The 23836-nt window shown below is 44.3% G+C and overlaps 1 protein-coding gene across 3 annotated transcripts in view; it reads right to left on the bottom strand.

Moving 5' to 3' along the window:
• Nucleotides 1-3121: 3121 nt before the first annotated feature.
• Nucleotides 3122-23836, bottom strand: part of PEPD (peptidase D) — a 139410-nt gene continuing 118695 nt past the window's right edge. For all 3 annotated transcript variants that reach the window (XM_017826919.1, XM_017826918.1, XM_017826917.1), the window contains 3 exons: nucleotides 22319-22503; nucleotides 11383-11574; nucleotides 3122-3778 (listed from right to left, as the gene is read on the bottom strand). In XM_017826919.1, coding sequence (XP_017682408.1) covers nucleotides 3629-3778; nucleotides 11383-11574; nucleotides 22319-22503 — 527 coding nt within the window. In that variant the 3' untranslated portion in view covers nucleotides 3122-3628. The remainder of the gene's footprint in view (nucleotides 3779-11382; nucleotides 11575-22318; nucleotides 22504-23836) is intronic.

The raw sequence follows: 23836 nt of genomic DNA, 5'->3' as shown, positions 1-23836 counted from the left end.
GTGTGGCCCTGTTGTCCTGAAGTTGGTTTGCCAGGCCAGTGTGGGGTCCTCCTCTAACAGTCAGAACTCCACATCTCTCAGATTTGGTTCAGATTTTGGTGAAGAGGATTTCTTAGATCTCTTTTGAGTGGGAGTAATACTCTTTCTGGACAGGGACTTCTCCACCTGTTACTCCTGAGAGCTCTGATTCCACTTCCTTCTTGTTTAAAACCAAACCACAGAGTTATGAAAAGTCATTTATTTGCAAAATGACATTTCTGGCTCAGCAGCCTCTGCTCTAGCTTTGTTTGCTGATGTCATGGCTTAAACCCAGTTGGAAATTAAGCCCCACGCTCTCCCCCCCCAGGTGAGAGACAAAAGGCTCTCCCAGGTTGGGATAACAATTTACTGGAAACAGCAACGAGATAAGAAAAGGAGCAGTACCAGCAACACCAGTCAGGACAGCAGTGTAAGACAGAGGGTGGTACCAGCCAGAGGCTCACGGTGTCCAACCCAACACCAGTTTATGACTCTGAGCCAGAACAGCTCCGAGGAGCAAACACACTTTGCCCCGAGGTGCAGTGACAGCAAAGGGCCTCAGTCTCCCCCCTCTGCTGCAAGGCACAGAACACCCACACCCAGGGGACTTGCACAGTTCTCCCTTCCTAAAGAAATAAATACATCTACATAAGAAAATTTCAGCTTCGACCTATAAAAGTTAAGGTTTTCCTCTTGACACATTGTTTTTAACTACAGTCTGTGACAGAATACAGTGCCTGTCACTACAAGAACGGGTGTTACAGCACCAAGAAACCTTATTCCCATTTTCTCACTGTGCCACTATGGGAAGGGGTCTGCTCTAGCCCCCACGAGCACTGGGAGCTCTGCCCCTTTAACTGCACCCTGTAGCTGCAGCAGTGTAACTCGTGGCAGGTAAGTCCAGATGTGCCCAACCCCACCGAGCTGAAGCAATCTGCTGAACCCATTTACATGTATCAGTTCAGAAGTGCTGAGGCCTTTATAACAAACTTGCTCAGCATAACACCCTTTCTGTTATTTTGGTGCCACTCTACTCAAGTCTTGTTTGCACCAAGGGAGAAGGCATCTGGGAAAACGTGATAGTGACAGCATAAAATATCATAATACTGTAAAAAAAATTTTGCCATAACTTTTATTTTCACCCCACTAATACATTTAAAATGTTATTAAATATCACTTTGCCTTTTTTGGTAACGGTTTATTCCCCCCCCCTTTTAATTTAGAAAAAACCTTCTAATTCACTTTTTGCTGAAGTGGATAAAAATTAGCATAATTACAGAAAGACTTCTGGAAGGAAGGATGAAATTTATATCCACCAAGTTCGTGGGCCTGATTATGAAGGAAAATGGGAGAGGGTGCACCATCCCAGACCGAAACACATCCCCATCTCGGGCAGGCAGAACGCAGGAGCTGGTTACTGAGCCAGTGCTGCCCCCGGCCCGGGGCGGGTCTGTGTGCTGGAACATGTGGAGGCAGAACCGGTTGTGGCTCCTGCAGCTCCCCGGGTTGTTCGACCTGTTCTGCAGCAGCAGAGCCCGGCGTTTGCCAAGATTAATCACAGGCAGGGAAAGGCCTGTTAACTAGACTGGGGTTATGGCTCAGCTGAAACAATTCCAAAGCTCCCTTTTTTTGAAAATCTGTGAAGTGTTACTATAAAATAGTAACTGCTCTTGAAGCCAAGCAAGAGCAGGTTTCGGAATGCCCAAAGCAGTGAGCCATCTCCCTGGGTGTGTTCAGAGCATGGCTGTGGAGGGAAGAAGGCCGAGCCCCTGAGCACTGTCTTGCACTGAAGAAAACTGAGTTTTAAGGCAGTGCCAGAGCAATGCCAGTGCAGTCTCTGTGGTCTCGTACCTGCACAGCTACCAAAGCAAAGCCTGATGTCCTCTGTGCAGGTGCTACATTTCAATTCAAGAATTCCTGCACTTACCTCCTACAAATCAATGCCAAGAAACCTCTAAAAAAATGTAAATAGGCTTATTTGTTAGCTGAGTGACACTAAACATAAGGAGTGAAGTCCTCTGGCTTATTTCACAATATGTTTCTTTGGTCTCCAACACACAGTTTCCTATTCAGCAATGGGTCACGAAGGTGTTACAAATAAAGAGCAGGTTCTTGTCACACAGATCAACCCAATTAGCAAAAAGAGCTCTCTACAGAACAACACATTTGACAATTTTAAAGCAAATTATTTCAGACCTAAATTCAGTCTGGGGTGGGGGGAGCCACAAAGGCAGCAACACAGTAGTTTCTGACACCATCCAAGCTTTGTGCACCCCATGTGAGACAGGCACTTGCAGGCACCCAGAAGCTCAGGGTTGGTCCCATCACCCACGTGCCAGCTCCCTGGAGTGAGCAGCAGAACTGAGATGTCTCACCCAGATGCTGAGATGATCAAGGGAGCTGATCCCTTCAGTGGGAAAATCCTCGTCTGCAAGCAGTAACACCCAGAAAGGCCCTGACACTGCTGTGGCTTCAGTTCCCTCCTGACATGGCAGAGGGATGTTCTGAAGTGGCTTTGCAGTCAAACTGTGCCTTGAAGACTGAGCAGGAGTTTCTCAAAAAGTAAGATTAGTTTTATGTAGTTACAGCAACTACATTTTATGATGCAAGAAATGTATTTGTTCTCCTGCAGGTTGATGAGTACCTACAATAAAGAAAGGCTTCTCTGCATAATTTAAAGTAATTTAAATCTTGCATGAATGGAAAATAATTTTGATCACTATTAATATGTTTGTAATGTATCCAAATAAAATTTATATTATTTAATTCTGAACCAGCTAACACTGAACAGTTAAAAATAACTCTATCATGCTGCACAGCATATGCTGCTGAATGACCCTGAGCCCTGCAGCAAAGATATTCCCTTCTTGCAATTTCTAAGGGTCATGAACACCACAGCAATCTATGTTTTCAAGAAACAAATAAATGGACAAATCTAATAAGCATAGGGCTGTGTGTGAAGGATCAGTACAACCACTACCCAGAGCAGAAAACTCTGGCTAGTGAAGGGTCAAAGTTTGCAGAGCACAAATTGGTAGTAGGGTCAGATAAAGAAGCAGGAACTGGAGCAGAAGAGCATAATCATCACAAAGTTGTCAACATAAATGATGCCAAAGTGAATTTTAATAAAAGTTTGATTCTGTTTACTCCATGGATACTGAAATAAGATCTGTGCCATTATGTTCACTGAGAAAAACTGATTTTTTCTTCTGGTTTTCACAGTGCTTGTGATGAAATTTAAAAAAGTGTTACAATTGCTGACAGCTTTCAGATAATCCATTTGGTATTTTAGAGTCCCAATCATGAAAATTCAGATTTAATTGGAAGAAACGTCTGAGCTGAGATCTGACAGAAGTATAAGTCCCAATGCAGCAGGGTTATTTAGGTGGCACTTGGTCATGTAAACTGCTGGTTGCAAGCAGCAGCAGTGGAGTTACCTGGTATCAAGTGCTGAAGCCTTCTACCTTCGTTTTTAGTGAATGAATTATTCCAGGTAATTGCCTGCCTGCCTCTCTTGCTATTAAGAATTGGATTCACTTTATTTTATATGCTGCAGCATTGAATCAGAATGATGACTGATTATTTGAGGCAGTAAGTGTCATCCTGGAGTTTACTGCTTTTGGCTGGAGAGGCAGTCAAACGACTTGGCACTGCCTTGGCCTTCTGCCATGAAAGCCTCTATTTCCTCCACAGTCCGTGGGACACACGTGAGCAGCTCCATCCCCGTGGCTGTCACCGCGATGTCGTCCTCGATCCGGACCTGCCGCAGAGAACACACGGTTACCGGGGCGCTCCAGCTGGGAGGAGAGCACAGCAGGCAGCAGGAGCACAAGGGGTGCCCAGGCTGAGCAGTGCACTGCAGGCACTGGGACTGCCTGGCACCACCAGCACCGTGGCACAGAGCTCTGCAGGCTCCAGCACCGGGCCCTGCCACCCTCCTGGGGCCACACGGGCTCGGTGGTGACCCCTCAGGTGTCTCAGGTGGTGCCTCTGCTGTGTTGGGCACAGCAGGGACAGGCTGAGAGCGATGCTGCAACGTGGGGCCAATAAATCTCAACCCCCTGACATCAGGAGCAGTAAAAGGAACATTCTCCCCTGCATTTGCCCCCAGCCTTGCTAGCACATGGCTTGCTAAGGACAGTGCCTCCCGATGCCCACAGTGCCTGTTCTCAAAGCTGTCCTGTTCTGCACTGCAGGGAGCTTCTCTTTGCACTTAAACATTTCTCTAAACACAATAAACTTTCAAAGGAGGAACTGCAACATGAAATAGCTTGTAGCTGATATTCCAAACATTGAATTTTGAGCCAATGAGAAAGTCCTAAGCAGGTCAGACATTCCTTTTAAAATACAACTACTACATTTCAAATCATGGAAGGAAAAAGCAGATCCTCTCAGTTTCCCAGCTCTGGTTCTTGTTCTGCAAAGCGTGCTCCATTTCTGTTTGACTCTAATCTCTTCTTACCAGTAAATGTGCCTACACAGTCATTCCCGTTATCTTATCAGAAAAATGTTGCTAAGTCTCTAAGCTGCAATAAAAGCAATTTTAGTAAGGTGTAAATCCAAGAGAACACAAACCCTGGGTACTCCCACCTTACAGTTGCTTTAATTGTTTCTGACCTCTTGACATTTTCAACTAAAAATAAAGCTGGTTAACATTTGTACTTCTGGATTGCAAAATAATCCATTTGTTCAAACAAAGTGAGTCATCCAGTCCTTATTAAACTGTTTAATGATGTCTTTGCCAGATTATTTCTTTTACTTGGTATCAAGTTAAGTGTATTATAAAGCAGAATTAAATAAACGAACTCCATTGAGTTCACACATTTGCTTTGGACAGCTGTAAATTTGAAAGCTGTGGGGCTTTGTGGGCTCAGTGTGCCTGAAAGGGGAGGGGAGGACACCAGCAGAGGGGAGGCCAGACAAGGCCAGAGCTGACTCTGCCTACACAGAGAGCCTTTTCCTGAGCACCACCAGCTTCACAAACCTTCCCCTGCTTTAGCTGAAATTTCCCAGTGTGTCTGCTACAGAGACATATCAGTCACAATTCATCTGCTTAACCAGTAAAATTAGCAAAAAAAAGTGAAAAAAAATAGTTTGTGCTTTTCAGTTCAACATTTCATGGCTTCACTGGCACCTCGGAATTCTTTGGACTGACTTGAAAGCAGAGCAGATGAAAGCCTGATGATGATGGGGAAGAACAAGTGGGACAAAGTCTTTGTCCATGCTGTACTTTATCTAGGCCACAAGAGAAAAATCAGGATGGACAAGGAGCTGGAAAATAGAGTGATGAATGACACCAGGGAAAGGAAGGCACAGTGAGGATTGACAAATAATGGACAATTATTCCACTGGGGCTGGAATGATGGGGAGAGATAGGGCTGGCTAAGGAGTCCAGGAAGGGAGATCCTGGTGGAGATGAGAAGTGAGACATCCTAAATGAGGAGAGCACACAGGGGGGGCTGGAGCTGCCAAAGGTGGGGAACTGAGAGTGACCAAATGGGGGAGGGTGAGTGCCACACACAGGCACTCACTGCACAGGAGAAACATTGTTAGGAGACCATGTAACCCATCCACAGCTGCAAACTGCTGTGAAAAGGAGGAGAGTCAGCACTGTCACACCAGCCTGCTCACCATCAGCAACTCCAGATGGTCTCTGGGATGTAGATGGAGGCACACAGAGCCCCTGGTCCCATGGGGCCTTACCCATCACACCAGCTCTTTCTCCAGGATCTAACCCTTCCTCTACTGGATGAATTTCACCTGAAATGGGTGCTTGCCACAACAGAGAAGACAGATTTCCCACTCTTGGTGCACAGTTTTTCCTTTACCTAAAAGCAGCATGAGTGCAGAGGAACATAGGCTGTCAAGAAGGAAATGGTTTAGTTTTCTCTTTTCCCTCACACCCTCCATGCTTCACCCTGAGCTTAAACGCAGCAGGAACAAGAAGCGGCTTCAGAGGACCTGCAAAACCTTCCCTACAGGAGAGCCCATCATTTGGTCTTGTCTTCTGTCCAAATGGGCAAAAGATGCTGGATCTGCCTGGCAAGGTTCACCGGCCTGGGACTGCCTTTCCCAGTGGGGACAGTGGTTATGAAACTTGCTCTCAGAGCTGTCCCTTTCTGCAGGCTCTTTGTTCATCAGTGCTGCTTGTTTCAGGGCTACAGAGTGGTTTGGAATCAGGCACAGCTTAAAGGAAAGCAAACTGAAGTGTGATGTTTGCTGCACCTCCAGCTTTCAGGGCGCCCTGCAAACACCCCAGTGGAGGTTTTGCTGTTTTGGTGTTAAATGGCACACTTCAAAAAAAGCACTCCTGCAAAGCTGCAGTGGCCAGGAACGCTAGGACTGTCCCTAAAATGCCTTTTTTTTATCAAGGGTAGTGGCATGATCTGTCTAGATAGACCCGATTGCACAACCAGCAACAGGCCATCATGTGGCTCGACTCAATGGTCCCAACTGTGTCCCAAAGCAGGGCTGTGTGGGCACAGCCAAGGACAGCACAGGAGTTAAATGGCTGCTGTTAGCTCTGAATACAGCCTCGCACTTTGTCCTGACTTACTAATACAGTCATGCTCCCCAGAGCCTCCTGGGTTACCTTCCAAGGGAAGGGGGGTTGTAGCACTTATTAATTTCTTTTGGATGACGATATATATAAAAGGCTTTTGAGAATCAAGAAACAATTTTGGCCAATTAAATAGTCCAGATTAGCATGATGACAGATCCCAGATGTCAAAAAAGGCAACTGGTGAAATGTCTCCTTTTTTTTAAAATCTATTGAGCATTTGTTTGATTATGGGTGTAGAAAGCAGCAATGCTACCACTGCAAGACCTTAGGATGGGACACTGGCCTGGGAAGCGATGCCAGGACATGGGCACACATGGCACCACCCAAAGGGAACTAACACATGTGCTCCATGTGTCTGTTCCTACAGCGGGTGTCCTACAGAGCCACACGAATGCAGCCGGGGCACTTTGACTCGGCCATTGACTTGCCAATAATTTTTAATAGAGCAAACTTAACAGAGTTTGACTTCTGTATCTCAGAGGGGCGGGCTGGGAAACAGAGCTGCCCTCACATCAAGCCCAGGGACGGGCAGTTACACACGTGGGGACACCAAGATGTTTTCTATGGAGGCCAACAGGCTCCGTGCTGCACAATGACTCTTTCTCACCCCATGCTGCTCATCTTCCTGCCACAAGCAAATCTTATTCACAAGCAAGTCCTCACATCAGGAGAACCTTTATTTTTAGATGCCCACATAGGAACATTTTATAGGAGTGGATCAATGTTAGTAGGGCGAGGCCACATATTTTATTAGATTGACTGATACAGCTGGGAAAAAAAAAGCTTCAGGTGCCCATCCCTTCATCCTGGCTCAAAAAGTTGATTGCTTGTCAACTACAGGTTAGAAAGAACTGCTCTTACTTTAAATTAATTATATTAATTAGACAACTTCAGAGAAAAAGGCTAAAGAAGGTTTGTAAGCAACTAGTCCCAGCTTTTGGGTTGCCATATATCTACATTGTGACAACTGCTTTCCTAGGAAAACTTTAGAAGAAATGCTGTGTAGCATTATTACTGCTGCATAATATGTAATGTTAAAAAGCAGATGAGCATAATGTTCTGGCCTAGTGAACTATTTCATTTCACTTTACAATACATATTCACCATAAACCCAGAAACAGAGCTTAACCTTCTGAAAAATAAAAATCAGGACAGAGACAACTACATGGCTCCCTGAACTAAAGGTAGAAGCAGCTAAATATCCTGCTTTTTATCTGGTTTAACATTTGTTCTGAGTAAGGGAAGTACTATTGTTTCAAAAAATATTGTAATATTAGCAGATCTTCAAGTTCCTGAGCTTTGTAAATCTGTTTAATTTTTAAATGAGAGAAATCTGCAAACAAAAGAAAGTAATATATTTATCTGTCTTTCAGCATTTTCCCTAAGTTGCATAGAGTTTTCACTAAGTCTAGTGCTAGTTCTACAAATCCTAGGGAAAAATAAAGCCTGAACAGAGACTGAATGTGTAAGGCCAAAAAAAGGCTGAATGGTTTTACTGTGTCTTTGAGAAAACATCATATGAACTGCATGAATTAGTAATCAGCTTATGAAGAATGGAAATGTCAAACCCTAAAGGGCAGCATTTGCAGTCGGCATTTCCCCTTCCCCGAGGATGCAGCTGCTTTTCCCGAGCAGCACAATCTGGCTTTGCACATCCCTGTGTCTGCACATCCCTGGCTTTGCACATCCCTGGCTTTGCACACCCCTGGGTTTGCACATCCCTGGTTTTGCACATCCCTGTGTCTGCACACCCCTGTGTCTGCACATCCCTGGCTCTGCACATCCCTGCTCACTGGGGAGGGTGCAGGCAGGGCCCAGGCAGACAGGGGTGCCCTGGGACAGGCCCTTCCCCACAGGATGTATCACCTCAGCAAACTGGGCCTCAGATTTGCAGATGGAGAACTGGAGTACATGTGACTGAAACGTCCCAAAACTGGCTATTTGAGAAGGACTGAACTCAAATAAAGAGTCTGGGGCTTCACACAGGGCACCGTCCCCAGCACAACTGCTCGCCTGCCTCCAGAGGGATCTGTATTTGACCCAGAGCAGCTTGTTTGGTAAAAGCCCAGATCACGAGGTCCCTGAGTAGCAGTGACAGCCACAAAGGCCGTGTCAGTGCTCGAGGGACGAGCAGGGGGGACCTGTCCCACGTGTGCAGAGCTGGAGCAGTGCAGAGCAGCAGAGGGAACCTCGCCCTCTTGCTCTTCCCTGCTCCTGCAGCTTTTACAATCTCTTCATGGCTGACACCAGGCAGCACGAATTACAATAAATGGCTACAGGCTTGTCCTTTTTGGCACGGCACAAGAGCTTTGCTTCTCAGTGCAGAGACTTGTCACACTCAAGAAAATTATCCAAAGCCCAAAAAAGACATGAATTCGAGGTGAATTCATTAAAATCCGCAAATGCCCTGTGTGGACAGTCTTACTCAGAATTACAGTGGTGTTACTTTGGTGAATGTAAGTTCATTTTTGAAGTGAATTAAACTAAACCAAATTAAGAACATTTTAATTAGTGCTGAGCTCTGCAGAGGGAAATGGACTACTTATTTCCTTTTGTAGAATGTATTTTTTTAAAACTTGAAGGAAGATTGGACTGGCTGTAGTGAGCTCTTTAGCTAGAACTGACACCAATACTAACCCCTGTACTATTAATATTTGTCAGTAAAAACACTGTGCTTCACAAAATCTCTTTTAATCCCATAGAAAGCAAGCTTTCTGGCATGCTCTTGAGAGAGATATTCATTCCCTCTGGATAACCTAGAATGGAACAGCATGTAGATAACTAAGCATGCTACACAGCACAAATTGCATCTTCTATTTATGCAGAATCAAGTCAGAATTGTAAAGATGGACAAATTTATTTCGATTGTATTATAATTCAGCTTTTTTGTAGAATTCAGAAATATTTAGATGTATTACAGTCTCAGATTTTATTTTCATTCTTCTCCTGGACAAAATCAAGGGACAACATCTGGCTCAGGGTACATGTGTATTATTATTTTTTTCTCTCTAAGTAAAATGTATTGTTCACAGGGGGATTGGAGATTTAGATTTTTGCTCAATCGTTTTTGGGCAGCTCCCCCTTTCAGCAAAGTCCGTTGGCTAGCACTCCTTACAAGTCATCATTACAGGAAGCTGAGCAAAAAACAGGGGAGAAAGTTAGACTTTGCTTGAAATCTCTGGAACAAAAGTGCCTGATCCAGCAATTTATCACCAAAGTAGAGACCCTGTGCTGTTACTCCTACTCAGTGCAACCACAGGCAGCAGGTGAGGCACAGGCACACCTCAAGCTGCAGAGCTGCAGTGGGCATTCCCAGCAGGTCGAGGAAAAACATGGCCTTTGCTGAGCAGTTCCACAGAAAACTCACCAGAAATCAATTCAACTGCCAAAAAATCCCCACAGAGTGTTTACAAGGAAAGCAAAGACAGTTAAACCTGTTTGCATTGCGGTGTCAACCTACACAAGCACAGGACAGTGTTCCCTTAAAACACACTTGGGCGTGCGGTGCCATACAGAATGTGCTCACAGCCAGAAAACGCAGAGTCAGCTGCCTCTCCTTCACCAGTACCTCAGCTGGCTGGCTGGAAAGTCGTGATAAAGAAACAACACAGAGACAGATAACGTCCCAGAGCTCAGCAGTGAGTGAAGCATCAGCAAGGGTGAGGTGCCTCTCGCTGGGGCCGCACACACATGGCGGGGGCTGCCCAGGAGCCCGGCTGGCTCACACCGCTGGGGAGGGCACACACAGCTCTGCTCTCGGGGCTGGTGGTTCAAAGGCAGCTCAGACCAAAGTGCTGCAGCAATTACCCTCTCATGGCTGGGGTGCAGTGATAAATCAGTCAATGGCAGCAGCAGACAATTCCTAATGAGTGACTTTTCATACCAGAAAATCACCGCTGCTGCCAGAGATTGTTAGCTGTGTTGAGACTTAGCAAAAGAGCCACGAGGAGGACAGACCATGGCAGCTGCCTGCTCTATCTCCTCTGTGCAGGAACACAGAAGCCCAGAGAACAATGTGGCACCATTCAAAGGCTTGCCCTGCTGAAATAAAAACCCACTGGAAGCCACTGCGACTTCTGAGCGCTCTGTGAGGGCGGTGCCTTTGAATGGGAAATGTGCCCTGGAGAGCAAGGACAAACAAGGCCTCTCTACTTGCCCAGCAGCTGGGAATGGTCACCCAGATCACCTCCATCTCCTGAGCTGGCCGATCCTTCTGTGCACACGCTGCTGCCTGAGCTGTCACCCCGAGCACGGATGCTTGGGAAGACCATCAGCCGTTCTTTTGAAAAATGGGGAAGGCTTTACAGGCACAAGTTTCATGCCTTTCTGTCAATAATCCAGTCAGAGCAATTATTGCTGATTTTATCTACTGCCTCCCCAGCTTGAACAGCATCAGGCTCTTCTGCCTCGGAAGGAAGCACCGGACTGTGTTGCCATCAAGGAAGCCAACTCTGGGCTACAGATCTCAGTCTCATATTTCATGAAATACACATTTCACACATCAGACAAAACACCCACCTGGCAAGTCACTGTATGGTGCTGACAGAGAGTATTTCAGCCAGTGGGACAATATGGATCTATTGTTAATCAAACGTCACTAGTACAAAATCGCATTTAAAAATTAGCCTAAAAAACCCCAGTTTGTCTGCAGAGTCAAATGGTCCAAATGACTCAAGGTGCTGCTTCGGGAACAGCCCTGTGTGCAAGACATTACAACTTCCAAAAGACTTCTCCTCAAGGCCATAGAGAGGGCAGACAAAGAGAAGCCAATGACTAAAACCACCCGGTTCGGGGTTACTCACCCCGCCGAAGCCCTGGAAGCGCCGCAGGACGTCGCTGTTGATGAAGCAGGACTGGGCGGGGTCGCGCAGGGCCTGGTCCAGGAGGTGGTCGATGAAGTAGATGCCCGGCTCGATGGTGAGCACCATGCCCTGCTCCAGGCTCCGCGCCGTGCGCAGGCTCCGCAGCCCCGGCTGGTCGATGCGCTCCACGCCCTGCGCGAGAGACACGGGGCTGACACTCGTGCCAACTATGGAGCCCTCCCGTGCTGACCACTCCACAGGACACAAAAGACAAGAAATAATCACAAAGGACTGAAACTGAGCTCTGCAATTACCTCCCTCCCATTAGTCCTCATTTAGCTTTCACACAGAGCAATAACCAGCTTTCAACTCAGCACCCAAACTGCTTTTTGCACCACAGAAATCCTGGTTTTTGACATGGTACTGTTACTCTCTACCTTGGGAGAAATACTGCACTACGAAGAAAAAATAATTACTTGCACTACTACCCTCCCTTGCAGAGTATGGTATTTTAAGTGACATGCAGATCTTGAAATGCCCCTGCCACGTCATGGCTGAAACAGCTGAACTATGCAGCAGAGAAGAATTTCTCCAAGGATATGCAAATACTTATTCTCACCAAATGTTATTAAAATTACACATTTATGATCTTGATTCAGGAGCAATGAGTCTGCACATGACCTCATAAAAGCAGCCCATTTAAAGCTAAACTTTTGTCAGATTCAGACTTTCAGGCAACATGGTGCTGATTGGTATTATTAAAAGCTAAGTCAAAACAAGCCCTGACTAGCAAAACATTCTCTTCTTCCCAAAAGCTGGTAAAGTAAAATGATATATGAGGACGTGCTTAGTCAAGGAATTAGAAACACTGCAAAGACTAGTTAAGGATATTAATTTTCTTCCCTCAAATGTGCCAGGTATTGCAACATCGGAATAAATATATCTCAGTCCCATTAGCTTTTTGAAAATTCTTTGCAACTGTAGCAAAATTTCACCAACAAAATATCATGATGACCCGTAAACAGCTCACGGCCCACCAGCTTGCAAACAGGCACACACAATGCTCATGAAACCCTTCCTGCTTTGGCCAGTGAGTCAGAGGGACCACGGCGTTATTTATCTGGTCTCCATGTGGCCTTCCCAAGTCTTGCTTCTGGCCCAAGCCACGGTAATTTTCCTTGTGGGCAGAAGGGGCAACTGCTGTCAGCATCACCAGGAGCATGACTGGTATCACGAGGATGAAACATCCCCTTTCTCCCAGACAAAGTGCCCTGCCCAGCGCTACCCTCGGTGCCAGGGCCACGCCAGCGCAGACACAGAGGGAGGCCAGAGCATACCCTGCAGATTACCCATGCTTTCATCTCACTGAATCACTCCCTCTTCAGAGTGGATACAGCCCTGCAGCACTGTTTGCTCTTGAGTTACACTTTCAGTTCAGAGAAAGCCCATTTTACAGAAATACTGCTTGCAACAGCCTGTCAGCGGTGTTGGCTTTATTCTTGCTGGTCACCCAAGCAATGCTGGGGTGCTTTTCTTCCCTTTGCAGAGCTTATTCTGTTCCAATGCACAGCATCTTACAGCAGCCAAGACTTTCAGAGCTAACCAGCCTGGACATTTGGAGACAGGTTTGCCCATTTTCACCGTGTATTCAATATGTTTTATGTCATATGTTTGATTTGGACTTTGCAGAGCACTACTTTACACTAAAATAAGAAAATATGATTTTGTTTTACTGAGCCTAGGAAACCAGAATATTCTGATATTAAGCAAGGCATTCTGCATTTATATGCTTATCAAAACCCACAGAAAATCAATATATTTCTAAACTTGAAACAATAACTGCACTGAAATGGAGCCATTTTTCTCTCTGCTGCTGCCCCATGGGGTTTGGCATTTCACACATTCATTGTAATGCATAAAGGAAATGAGGGCATCCAATCTTGTGGATTAATCTCTCCATGAGCTGTAAACAATTAGATTAGTGTCTGGACCTTTTGGTGTCTTGCCAACTATCTATCGGCTGCTTTACAACAAACAACCCATATTTGGCTTTTAAGTCCACTTCTCCTCAATTCTACTTGTAAATGCCTTTTCTGAGGCAGTCAATCCAAGACAGATGCTACAAAGATGAATGCATAGCGAGGAAAACAATGGCAAACATCCTCTGAAGGCAGCCCTGGCACAGCCTCCACATTTTTTTGCCTTTTCTTAAAAGAAATGATGCTTAACACCAGGTGTGACAACCAAGCCTCAGTGCCCACTTCAGCCATTAAAGCATCACACAGGCATTTTGTCTAGACTGCTCCCAGTCTGATCCTGCTGGCAGTACACCCTCCAAGAAGCCAACAGCACATCTACAACTCAGGAGCAAGCCCCAGACTCACATCTGGAAATGTCCCTCAGCACTGCAGGCTCCCCAGGCTGTAGCAACACAGGGAGGGTCCCCAAGGCACCTGAACACTGCTGCTCACCCAAGAGTAAAATTTTAACTTCTCTGGAAGGAATTCATGAACTCTTTTTGATATTCCCCCCATCCTATCTCAGCTCTGGGTGGTGCTGGCTCCTGGTTTCATCTCCAGGTCTTTGGATTTTGCGTGTACTGAAGCAGCTACATCTCTGCCACGAAAGCATCTCTAGTGGGCCTTCAGAGAAAGGGTAATACTGCTCAGCTTTTCAAAGCTGAAGAGCAAGCAGGGCACTGGTGGGTGGGCTTGTGGCAAGGAAGACCTACAGTCCCTTTTAACAGGGCCTAGCAAGGTGTTCACCAAGAGATGTGGGAAAGGGATGAAGACAGACACAGGTGCTGGCTGTGGCTTGTTTGTGGCCATTCACACTCCAAGCAGAGGACAGCCCCAGTCCCATTTGCTGCGAGGCTGAAGGACAAAACCAGCTGACACAGGGAACAAGCAGAGCAGGGAAGTGACCAGGCTGGGGAGATGACAAAATCCCTTCTTTTGAGAACAGTGCTGGACTAAAGCATACATCAGACTATGGCTTCAGCACCCCACGTGGCATCTGATCTCTGGGCACTCGTGACCATCCCAGTAGTCACCATGCCCAATCAGGTCCAGGGGCTGACAGTTGTCAGCTCTCAATCTGCTTCAATTTATGAAAAGTAGGACAAATTGAGGATTTTTTTTTAATGACTGAAATACCACGACCCCCAAAGAGAAGCTGACAGGTCTGAAACAAGACCTGCTATTTTCCATCAAGTCAAACTCTATTGGGAGCAAAGCTGGGGAAACCTCTCACTGCCATCCATCAGTATGACTCTTCTGCCACTGATGGATTTCCTTCTTTGTAAGGAGGAAACTTGCCCATACTTTGCAGCTAAACAGCACAAGCTTTGTTTTCAACAATCACCACGATGTTGTTTCGTAGCCAGATGAGATGAAGAGTAAAAATGTGGGTGCTGGAGCAGCAGCTGTGTGGGTCTCTGTTTCTGTTGCCATTATATCCTAGAGGCCTGGCCACAGAGCAGGACTCTGCTGCACAACAGGAAAGCATAAACTGATTATTTGCCCCCCCCGAAATGCAGAGAATAGTCTAGAAAATATTAATGCCTAGGCATCTAAAAAGAGACTCCCAGTTATATTCTGGGAAAATTACTTTTTGAATAAATTTATTCTCCTGTATATTGCAACAACAGACTGTATCTGAAATTGTTTTCTAAGATGGATTTTATTTGGAGGTACTGCTCACATTTTAAAATTGAGACACTCCTCCCCCAGTGAGCACAGATGTATGACACTGTCATTTGTGACTGTACTCCTGCCAAGAACATTGGATTCCAATTAATGGTTCATCTAAGGTAACAAAAAACAGCATGTCTAGGCAATAAGGAGTGTCAAGGGAACAAGAGAATTATTATGTAAACTGATTTCATTACTATGTAAGCAAAATAAAAGTTCAAATTAAGTGTAGAGTAATATAAAATATAGATCTATTTTCGGAATAAGCAGGGAATTAGGAAGTATCCGCCTATCCCCCAGAAAAATGGCCATGGAAGACTAGAATTTGCAATATTCCCAGAATATCTCAGTGTAAGGCTGAATTACTCCTTATACTGAGTATAAGGATGAACTGCTCCTAAGCAACCTAGTGGTTAATGGAGGTATATATTGCTTTTTGCACGGAAAAACTGCAATGTGTATCACACTGGGTCTTGTTCCACAGCCCCTGGCTACCAGGCAAAGCCATCAGAGGCAGAGAGAGCTCCAGGCCCGCCTGAGCGGGCCTGATCTTGGGTTTTTCTTTGGACCAGGACAGAAGAAAACCACAGGTGATGTCCCTGTGCTGGCTCCTCATCATGCACAGGGCCATGACACTACCTAGAGATGCACAGGCACGGAGATGCCAGGGCACCTTCCCCCCCAAAACCACCACCCAGCAGCTTCCTCCAGCCAGGCATTGGCAGCCACAGCCACAGCAGACAACATCAGAGCTACTCCTGGCTGCAAATACTGACCCGCAGTAAAAGACTCAGGTAGAGACACAAACCAGTTTCTGGTACTTTCTTCCAGTTAAATCATCACAGAACTTTTTGAGCCTGACAAACAGACTGTGCCAGCTGGAAAACATCCAGTATACAATGAAGTCCTAACCACTTTACCAAGCTAAGTGCAATCAGGTATTTAAATTAATCAGGATACTAAGATTACACTTGGATAATATGAAATGAACACTGAAGTGAAATCTCAGCTCTTCCACTCCTCCCTATTCTCCCAGTGCACATCCCCAACTTCTAATTAGCTCATTTGCTGCAAAAGGAACGGAGCTGTGTGCAGCTAATAAAATAAAAGTCCCAAATTCCATTTCACTTGTCTCCTGGTCCCTTCTCTCTAAGCCCTTGTTTCACTTGCTGAGTGTTACTAATGAAGATTAGTTTATTCAATCTATCCCACTTTTCCCCAGCAGCCTGAGCTGCCTGTAGTCACCTGAAGGAACTGCTGTCACTCCTGCCTTTGAAATCAGCAGCAGGTTCCAGAATATGCCCCAAGCACCACATATCACTTGTGGCATTTGCAAGTCAAAGCTTCCACTTCTGCAGGAGAATCTAATTAATAGCTGGAGCTTTTGGGACACATCTCAAAGTTAATAGTGGGGGAATAGAGGGCACACGATGTTTAATCGGCTATTTTACTTGAAATGTTTTCTTCTTTTCCTTGGTATATTATCAGGTTGCCTAATCATTTTCCTGTTATTGCAGGGAATGAGGAAAAGTCACCTGCCACTAATTCGAGGCACTGCTGCCTGATGATTCAGAGGGAGTTGAATTTCAATCCATCATTGTGGCTCTGAGCATAACTTCCCATGTAATTTTTGCTTTCTGATCCTCAGATGTCACCAAGCTCCAGTACTACCACAATGGAAATAATAAATATTTCTTTTCTCCTTTTCTTAAGACCTAAGTGTGAGGAAAACAAAGCATAGCAAATGGTAAAAATCATCAAGTTGACAACTACAACATAAACCTGGAAGACGAGGAGAATATTTAGAGAATTCATAAGAAATGAGATAAAGAATTGCAAAAACTACAAACAACACTATTTTAGAACAAGACCAGTGACAAGCACCATTTAAAATCTAATGGACAGGTTTTCTTGTGACACACAGAAAGCATACAGAGATGACTGTCTTAAATGAAAGGACTTTTTCTTTTGTGATAAATACCAATATTAGCAAAAATTGCATAGCAAAAAACCTCAAGTATACCAATGATACCTTACTTTTACATGTAATTGAAAGCAGAACTCTACTGTCTTGTTTTTTCTCTCCTACTGCACCTAGAATGAATTGTTCAGAAACACACAAGCTCCATTTTTTGCTGCTAAATTTTCAGAAATATTTGGACAAAATATATTCAGATAAAAACTCTGTTAGCACACAAAGTCTTTTGCAACAAACCTCAAGAAGTCAAAGAAACATAAGCAAGTATCTCCATCAGAAAAAAATTAATCAGAACTAATGAAACGCAAACCAAGCAACTAAAAACCCCAAGTGCAGTGACTCTTTCTCAGCAGAGTAGGGAAGCTCTGGTTTGATGGAGCAGGTCTGCACCTTGGCACTGCACTGACAGCACCCCAGCCTTCCCTCCTCTTCTGCCTCTGCTCAGGCTCTAAGTTCCCATAAGCACTCAAACTCCAGCACTGCCCTCACAGGGAAAAGCTGCTGGGAACTGACCACGACTTTTCTGAACACAAGTAAGATGCCACAGCAGGGCAAGAACATCTGTCTAACTCTGGGAGGGGTTTAAACCTCACAGAAGAATCCTAGCTTGCGGGAAACCCTCCTGGCTGGTGTTTGACCCAGCAGGTAACAATCATCACTATGGATTTCAGTGGTGCCCTGCACGGAAATGCTGTAGAACTGAGAGTTTTCCCCCTCCTGTTTCCTTCCTGCCTGCTCGGTGGCCCCACACCACCCCGTGTCTCTGCTGTGCAGGAATTCAAAGAATCAAAACCAAAGTGATTCAAGGGGACCCCGTGAAGCAGAAGCAGCAGGGGTTTTTTTTTCTCCTAATCTTTTCTCAAGGTGTACAATTGCTTGCAAGAACAAAACCTAAAGTTAAAATCAGCAAAAGGCCCTTTTACTCTTTGCTCATCTAAGTGCCTCCCATACAGGCTGCTTCATGTTTGCAGGTCCTGGGTACCCAAAGCTAGAGCAAGGCTTTGCAAGGTTATGGCCAAGTGAAGCAATTTGCATCACTGGGGCCCTACATAACAGCTTTAGGCTTCTTGGTAAATTCACCTCATCCTCTGCTTCTTAAAGAAAAAAACATTAATGCATCATTTGCAATGCTAACCACAAAAAAATGAAATCTTCTGCTTCAGCATAAAGTAGGATACTTTAAGGAAAATAATTTTTGCCAGAACAAGAAAGGGAACAAGATTATTCCTGTGTTCTCTAGTAGGTTTGGTGACCTAAATCCCCAGACAGTCATCTGGGACCTGGGAGCAAGCTTTCTGTTAAAGCCAGACACAGCTTGTGCACCCCTCTGAGTAGCAGGGACATTCCCACAGCATGCACAGAGATGGAAGTAGGTGGATAACTCCAAAAAAACCCTCTAACCCTAATTTGTTGATGCAGAAGAGCAAAGAAAGGATCGCCTTTCCATGAAAATGGAATTAAAAATTTAAACTAAGGTGAATTTTATAATTTAAAAAAAACCCAAAACAAAATGAAACTCTTAATTCATAAGATGTTAAAATCACAGTAGTTATTAACCTAACTTAAATTAACTGGCTTATTATTATAAAAAGTCATCAAATGTACTTAGCATTCTTTAGAGCCTTACAGTCAATTAATATAACATGAAATTGAATCAACTCAAGCACCTAGAGACACAGAACCCAGATTTAAATGAAAACTTCAGCCCCATCTACCCCAGGGTCTGAAAATTTGGGATCACCTACCACAGTTCCTCCCTTGCAACGGGCACAAATCCTCATTTATATCCCATATCGAATTTACCCAGAAACAACTGAAAGAATGTGAGGAAACCATCTCCATGATTAAATTTTAGAGCTGAAGCTCGGCCCAGTGGGGTTTTCACCCTTTGAAGCTCTGCCTGACTGAGGGCCAGATTTTCTGAAGTGATTAGTACCACTGGGGCTGGATTTTCAGAGCTGCTCGAGCTGCAGTCAGGCCCTCAGAAGAGGCAGATGGATTTTCAAAGGAGCTCCCTCTCCCTGCGAGGAATTCCAGGGCACACCTGGGAGATGGGATTCCCTAAGGAGCCCTTGGCTGCTGAGCACTTCTGAAAACCAGGACCTTTACTTACATCTTTCAATGGGGAAACACTGGCAGTTATAGTATTTTGAACATCTTGTCCTAAAATAAGAGTTACCAAGACACATTTATTTCTGGCCAAAACCGATTATTCTTTATCACAGCAAAAACGAAACAAAACAAACAAAAAAAAAGGAAGTAAAATGTTATATTTTCTAATATCCTGGAGTATGCTCTCTTGCAGAAAATCTGCAAGCATTTTATGGTGTTTGTCAAAGAGGAAGAAAGTGCTTGTTCAATGCTGCATGTCAAAGAAGCTTACTGGAAAAGATGAAAACTTATTATTGCCAATTTTGAAAAAAGAAATCTTTGGCTACCAATGAATAACTAATCTAAGCTAACAATGTCTGGAAATAGTTTTTTTGGAACACACAAAACTTTGTGATGGATAAAAATTAGGAAATTAACGTTTATTGTATTATTTCAAATGTAACTGTTTACACTTGAGGAAAAAATAATGGAATAATATCCACTTGGAAAGTTTTTATTTTTAAAAAATCCTTTGTAATACTCCCAGAAATTCCCTCGGCCAAAAGCAAAGAAGTTGCTTTTTAACCAGCTAGAAAAAAAGAGCATGATACTACAGGCTCAGTGTACAATAAACACCAAAATGGCTTTATGAAATTCCTTGTGAAGACCTCACTAGCTGGTAGACATTTAAAATGCATCACAAACCACTCCATAGTGTACTAGATGTCTTCAAAATGTGTTTTCTCACGAGACAAGGAGGTCTGGACAACAAACCTTCTCCCTTTCAACACAGACACGCCTCACACCCGCACGGAAGGTGCCCGGTTGCTCACGTTTGGATTTATTGTCCCCTGAGTCCCACGGTCCCTCCGTGCCCCACATAAGGCCCTCAGGCCCAGAGGAGCCCAGTGAAGCTCAGCCCATCACCAGGCTTCTGGTGGGTGTTTTCCACCCCCAGGTGCTCCAACGCTCGCCTCAGACAAACAGCCCAACAGAAAGTGCCTCATGCTTTGGGTCAGACACAAGTGACGGGTCTAACAGAGGTGAAATTAATGCTGCAGAACCCAGAATTCATAATTTTTCAAACTAAAGGTGATGCCACACACCCATCTCTGTGCACATTTATATGCAAACACAGAATAGCAAATTAGCTATTTACTACTCGTGTGCTTTCATATGTGCTTCCTCCATATTCAAGAAATTTGCTATTTAAGATTAAATTTTGAAAGCAAATTAGCCATGCAAACGTTCTTAATGTAAGAAATAATTTTAATATTTGCAGGTATAAAATTCTACACAGAGTTTGGGCATTTTTACATACAGTAAGTGTGAAACTGGAGAGCCTAATTCATTTGACAATCCAATTCCTATATGCATTTTTATCTGCAACAGGTCGCTCTTTCAAAATTGTGGATTTATCTGTTTGCTTTCAAAAAATCACCCTTAAATTTAATACACCCCAAAATGATGTACCAGATAATTTACAATTATAAATTCGGTCGTATGAAACTAAAAATTAGTTTCAAAAAAATGATTCTATCCCTTGTCTACTGCACTACTGAGATCTGCTGAGAGATGGAAGGTGTACAGCGTCCACTGCTCTAGACTCACACAAAATCAGTTCTAGAAATCTCCCTTGACATTAAGGTACTTGCTCTAGCCCTCGAAACATACAGTTTTTAAATAAAAACCAAGCACGGTAACTTTGCACTCCCTCGTTCCTAAAACTTAGTTATCTCTTTACCCCACCAAGTCTTGAGCATGTGTTTTAGTCCACCAAATTCAGAAAGGGTATTCACAACACAAGTGAAAACAATCCAAGCAAAGGCATGCGACAGCAGGGTCCCGGATTTTTAAGTCCATGAACTCTCCAAGGAATCCCAATCCTTGTGCTTTGCTGAATGTCTCTACTTGTACAGAGAGAATGCACTTGGGAGGGACAGAGGGGCAAACATCCACCCTTCATCTGCAGAAACCTTCGAATCACAATAAGGCTGCCTTTGACTTTTGTTTCATTTTTAATACATGTAAATGTATTAGCTGGTGCCAATACATCGTTATCACAATATTGTGCCTCAACAATAATTATACTGTGAACATAACGTGTACCCTCAAGTATTTAATATTGTTTCTCCCCTGCCTGCAAGTGAACCAGCGACAGCAGCTGTTCCCCTGACATGAATAAGCTCCAAAATATGCTTAAGCTTCACCTACAAAGTTCTTAGTTTCTTTTGCAGTCTCTTGTAAAAGAACAGCTTACATATGAGAGAAGACAAACGATTAATTTTGTACTGGATTACTTGAAAACCCTTAAACAGTTAGCCTCAAATAACCACGACCTAACACTCAGAAAATCCTCCTGAAATATGTCTGAAGCTGCTGTAAACTTCCTTTCTTTATTGAAACCTTAAGTTCAATTCCCCTCAGAGATTTTTATTTCTTTAGTTATCATTGCAAACACATTGCCATTAATTGGTTACAGAATTTTACCTATTCTGCTTTCGGATGGCAGTTGTGAATCACCAAGTTAATTCAAGGGAAAAGGCAATCATTCTGTGCTTTCTGCAGAAACTCAGAATACAAGAGCTTTCACATTTGCAAAGACTGGAACACTGGAGGGATTTTTTTTCTCTCTGTTCTCATCCCAGGACAATTCATCTACAGTGGTGTCCGTGCTGACACTGGATATCAAAGTTCAAGACAGGGATATGAGCCAGCTTGTTTCCATATCACAGAGCCATCAGGATATACTGCCCAGGTGCAGCAGTGGGCTCCTGCAGCTGTCTCACATCTGGAATGGAGCAAGTGAGTCTTGCTACAGGTCTCAGGTAGCCTGAGATGCTCTGCCACGGCACAGGGTACACTAGAGTGGTACCAGTGACTCACAGAGCAACAACACTATGTATGTAGGAACTGGACAGATTAAGAATGCCCAAAGGGCGGCATCAGTTCACTTCTCCCCATAAATAATTTATATTTTAATGGACTAATAGATTTCCTCAAAGTAAATTGCATAAAATACCACACCTAAAAAAAAAAAAAAGAGACACTTAAATGTGCATTTGCTCCACCCCTGAGAGGATGAAACTAGGTAACCATGCACACAGAACAAGAAATGCTGATTGAATTGAGAGGGGATGATCTGCAGGGGAGTTGGGAAGGGACCAACACTAACCTCTGGGTAGCCTCCAACGTCATGCACGTCGATTCCAAGTAGGTGTCCAAGTCCGTGTGGCATAAATATTGCACCCAGATGAACCTTCACCATGTCATCTACGTTGCCTTTCAGAATGCCAATTCTGGTCAGCTCCTCCAGATGGACTCTGTCAGCCAGACGGTGCATGTCAGGCCAGGCGACCCCTTGGAGAGCAGAAACCAGCGGCTGAGTTAACGATTGCTGCAAGTTTTGAACGACGGCTTTCAAAAACCAGATGTAACACGTGCCCTTTGTTTATATAAAAAAACAAAGGTGGAAAGAGCAACTACATTAGCACAAAAATACTTTGAATGAGACAAAGCTATTTTAACACGCCTGCAAAGTACAGAGAACTACAAACGGGAGAAACAGCAGCACCTCATAATCCAGACCCACATGAAAAAATATTAAGAGACTGTATCTAAGCATGTATATACAAATGTAAACGTATCAGTGAGTCCTCTATAAGAATGTTAAGTGTAGAATGCAGTTATTTAAAAGGCAGAGCATTAAATATTACTATGCCGTTATTTTCAATCATGATCATACTACTTTAGAACATTTGAGGTGGACAGTACTTTTCTACGTACGCTGAAGATTTAAAGCCCACATCTTCCTGGCAAAGACACTCTCCAGAAATTAATGATTCCCTTGTGTTAACGGGCTGTGTAAAACACAAATCCTCTAATACGTGTACTAAAACAGCATTACAAAATACTGTTGGTTGACTAGAGACAGAGTGCCAGGATACATTAGATTGCTATTATTTGGTATAGGATACAATTTTGTTTGACAAACTGCTGGGGGGAGGAGGGAGGAAGAAAGCGACTCTTTTGTTAGTAACACAGTCCTGTCTTAATTAGTTCACCATGGCTTTGAGTCATCATCAACAGAGCAGTTGCAGAGTCAAGACAACTAGGGCTAAGGTACAGTAGAAGAATATTTTCCTTGTTCAATTTTGGCATGATTAAACAAATAAGAAATGAGCAATTTTTAAAGCCAAACCGCCATCAAGTTCCATTTGCTTTAATCCAGTTAAACACGCAGCTCTAGGGTCTCGTGAACGTGAATGTCATATCTTAATTACATTAGCACTTTCTGCTGAAAGTACTGAGGCTTCAAAGCCTGAAATGAAATCATCCTATGGGAGTGCTTAAATAACATTCAGCTGTCTGTTGTGGCTCTGATATGAAGATCAGAACCAAACTGGTCAGCACGTGGCTGCCCTGCCTCGCACACCGTCCACCTTCGCGCTGCCCGGGCGCCGGCTGGGGTCCAGCTCTGGGTGTCAGGCAGCCTCCTTTCCCCAGCACACTGCTCGGGGACCAAACCTTGGGATCCAGCTCTGGGTGTCAGGCAGCCTCCTTTCCCCAGCACACTGCTCGGGGACCAAACCTTGGGATCCAGCTCTGGGTGTCAGGCAGCCTCCTTTCCCCAGCACACTGCTCGGGGACCAAACCTTGGGACCCAGCTCTGGGTGTCAGGCAGCCTCCTTTC

The sequence above is a fragment of the Lepidothrix coronata genome, unplaced genomic scaffold, assembly GCF_001604755.1.
Source record: "Lepidothrix coronata isolate B3197 unplaced genomic scaffold, Lepidothrix_coronata-1.0 Scaffold132, whole genome shotgun sequence".
Taxonomy (NCBI): domain Eukaryota; kingdom Metazoa; phylum Chordata; class Aves; order Passeriformes; family Pipridae; genus Lepidothrix; species Lepidothrix coronata.
Note: the sequence above shows the minus strand (reverse complement) of the source record. Positions and strands in the feature narration are given on the sequence as shown.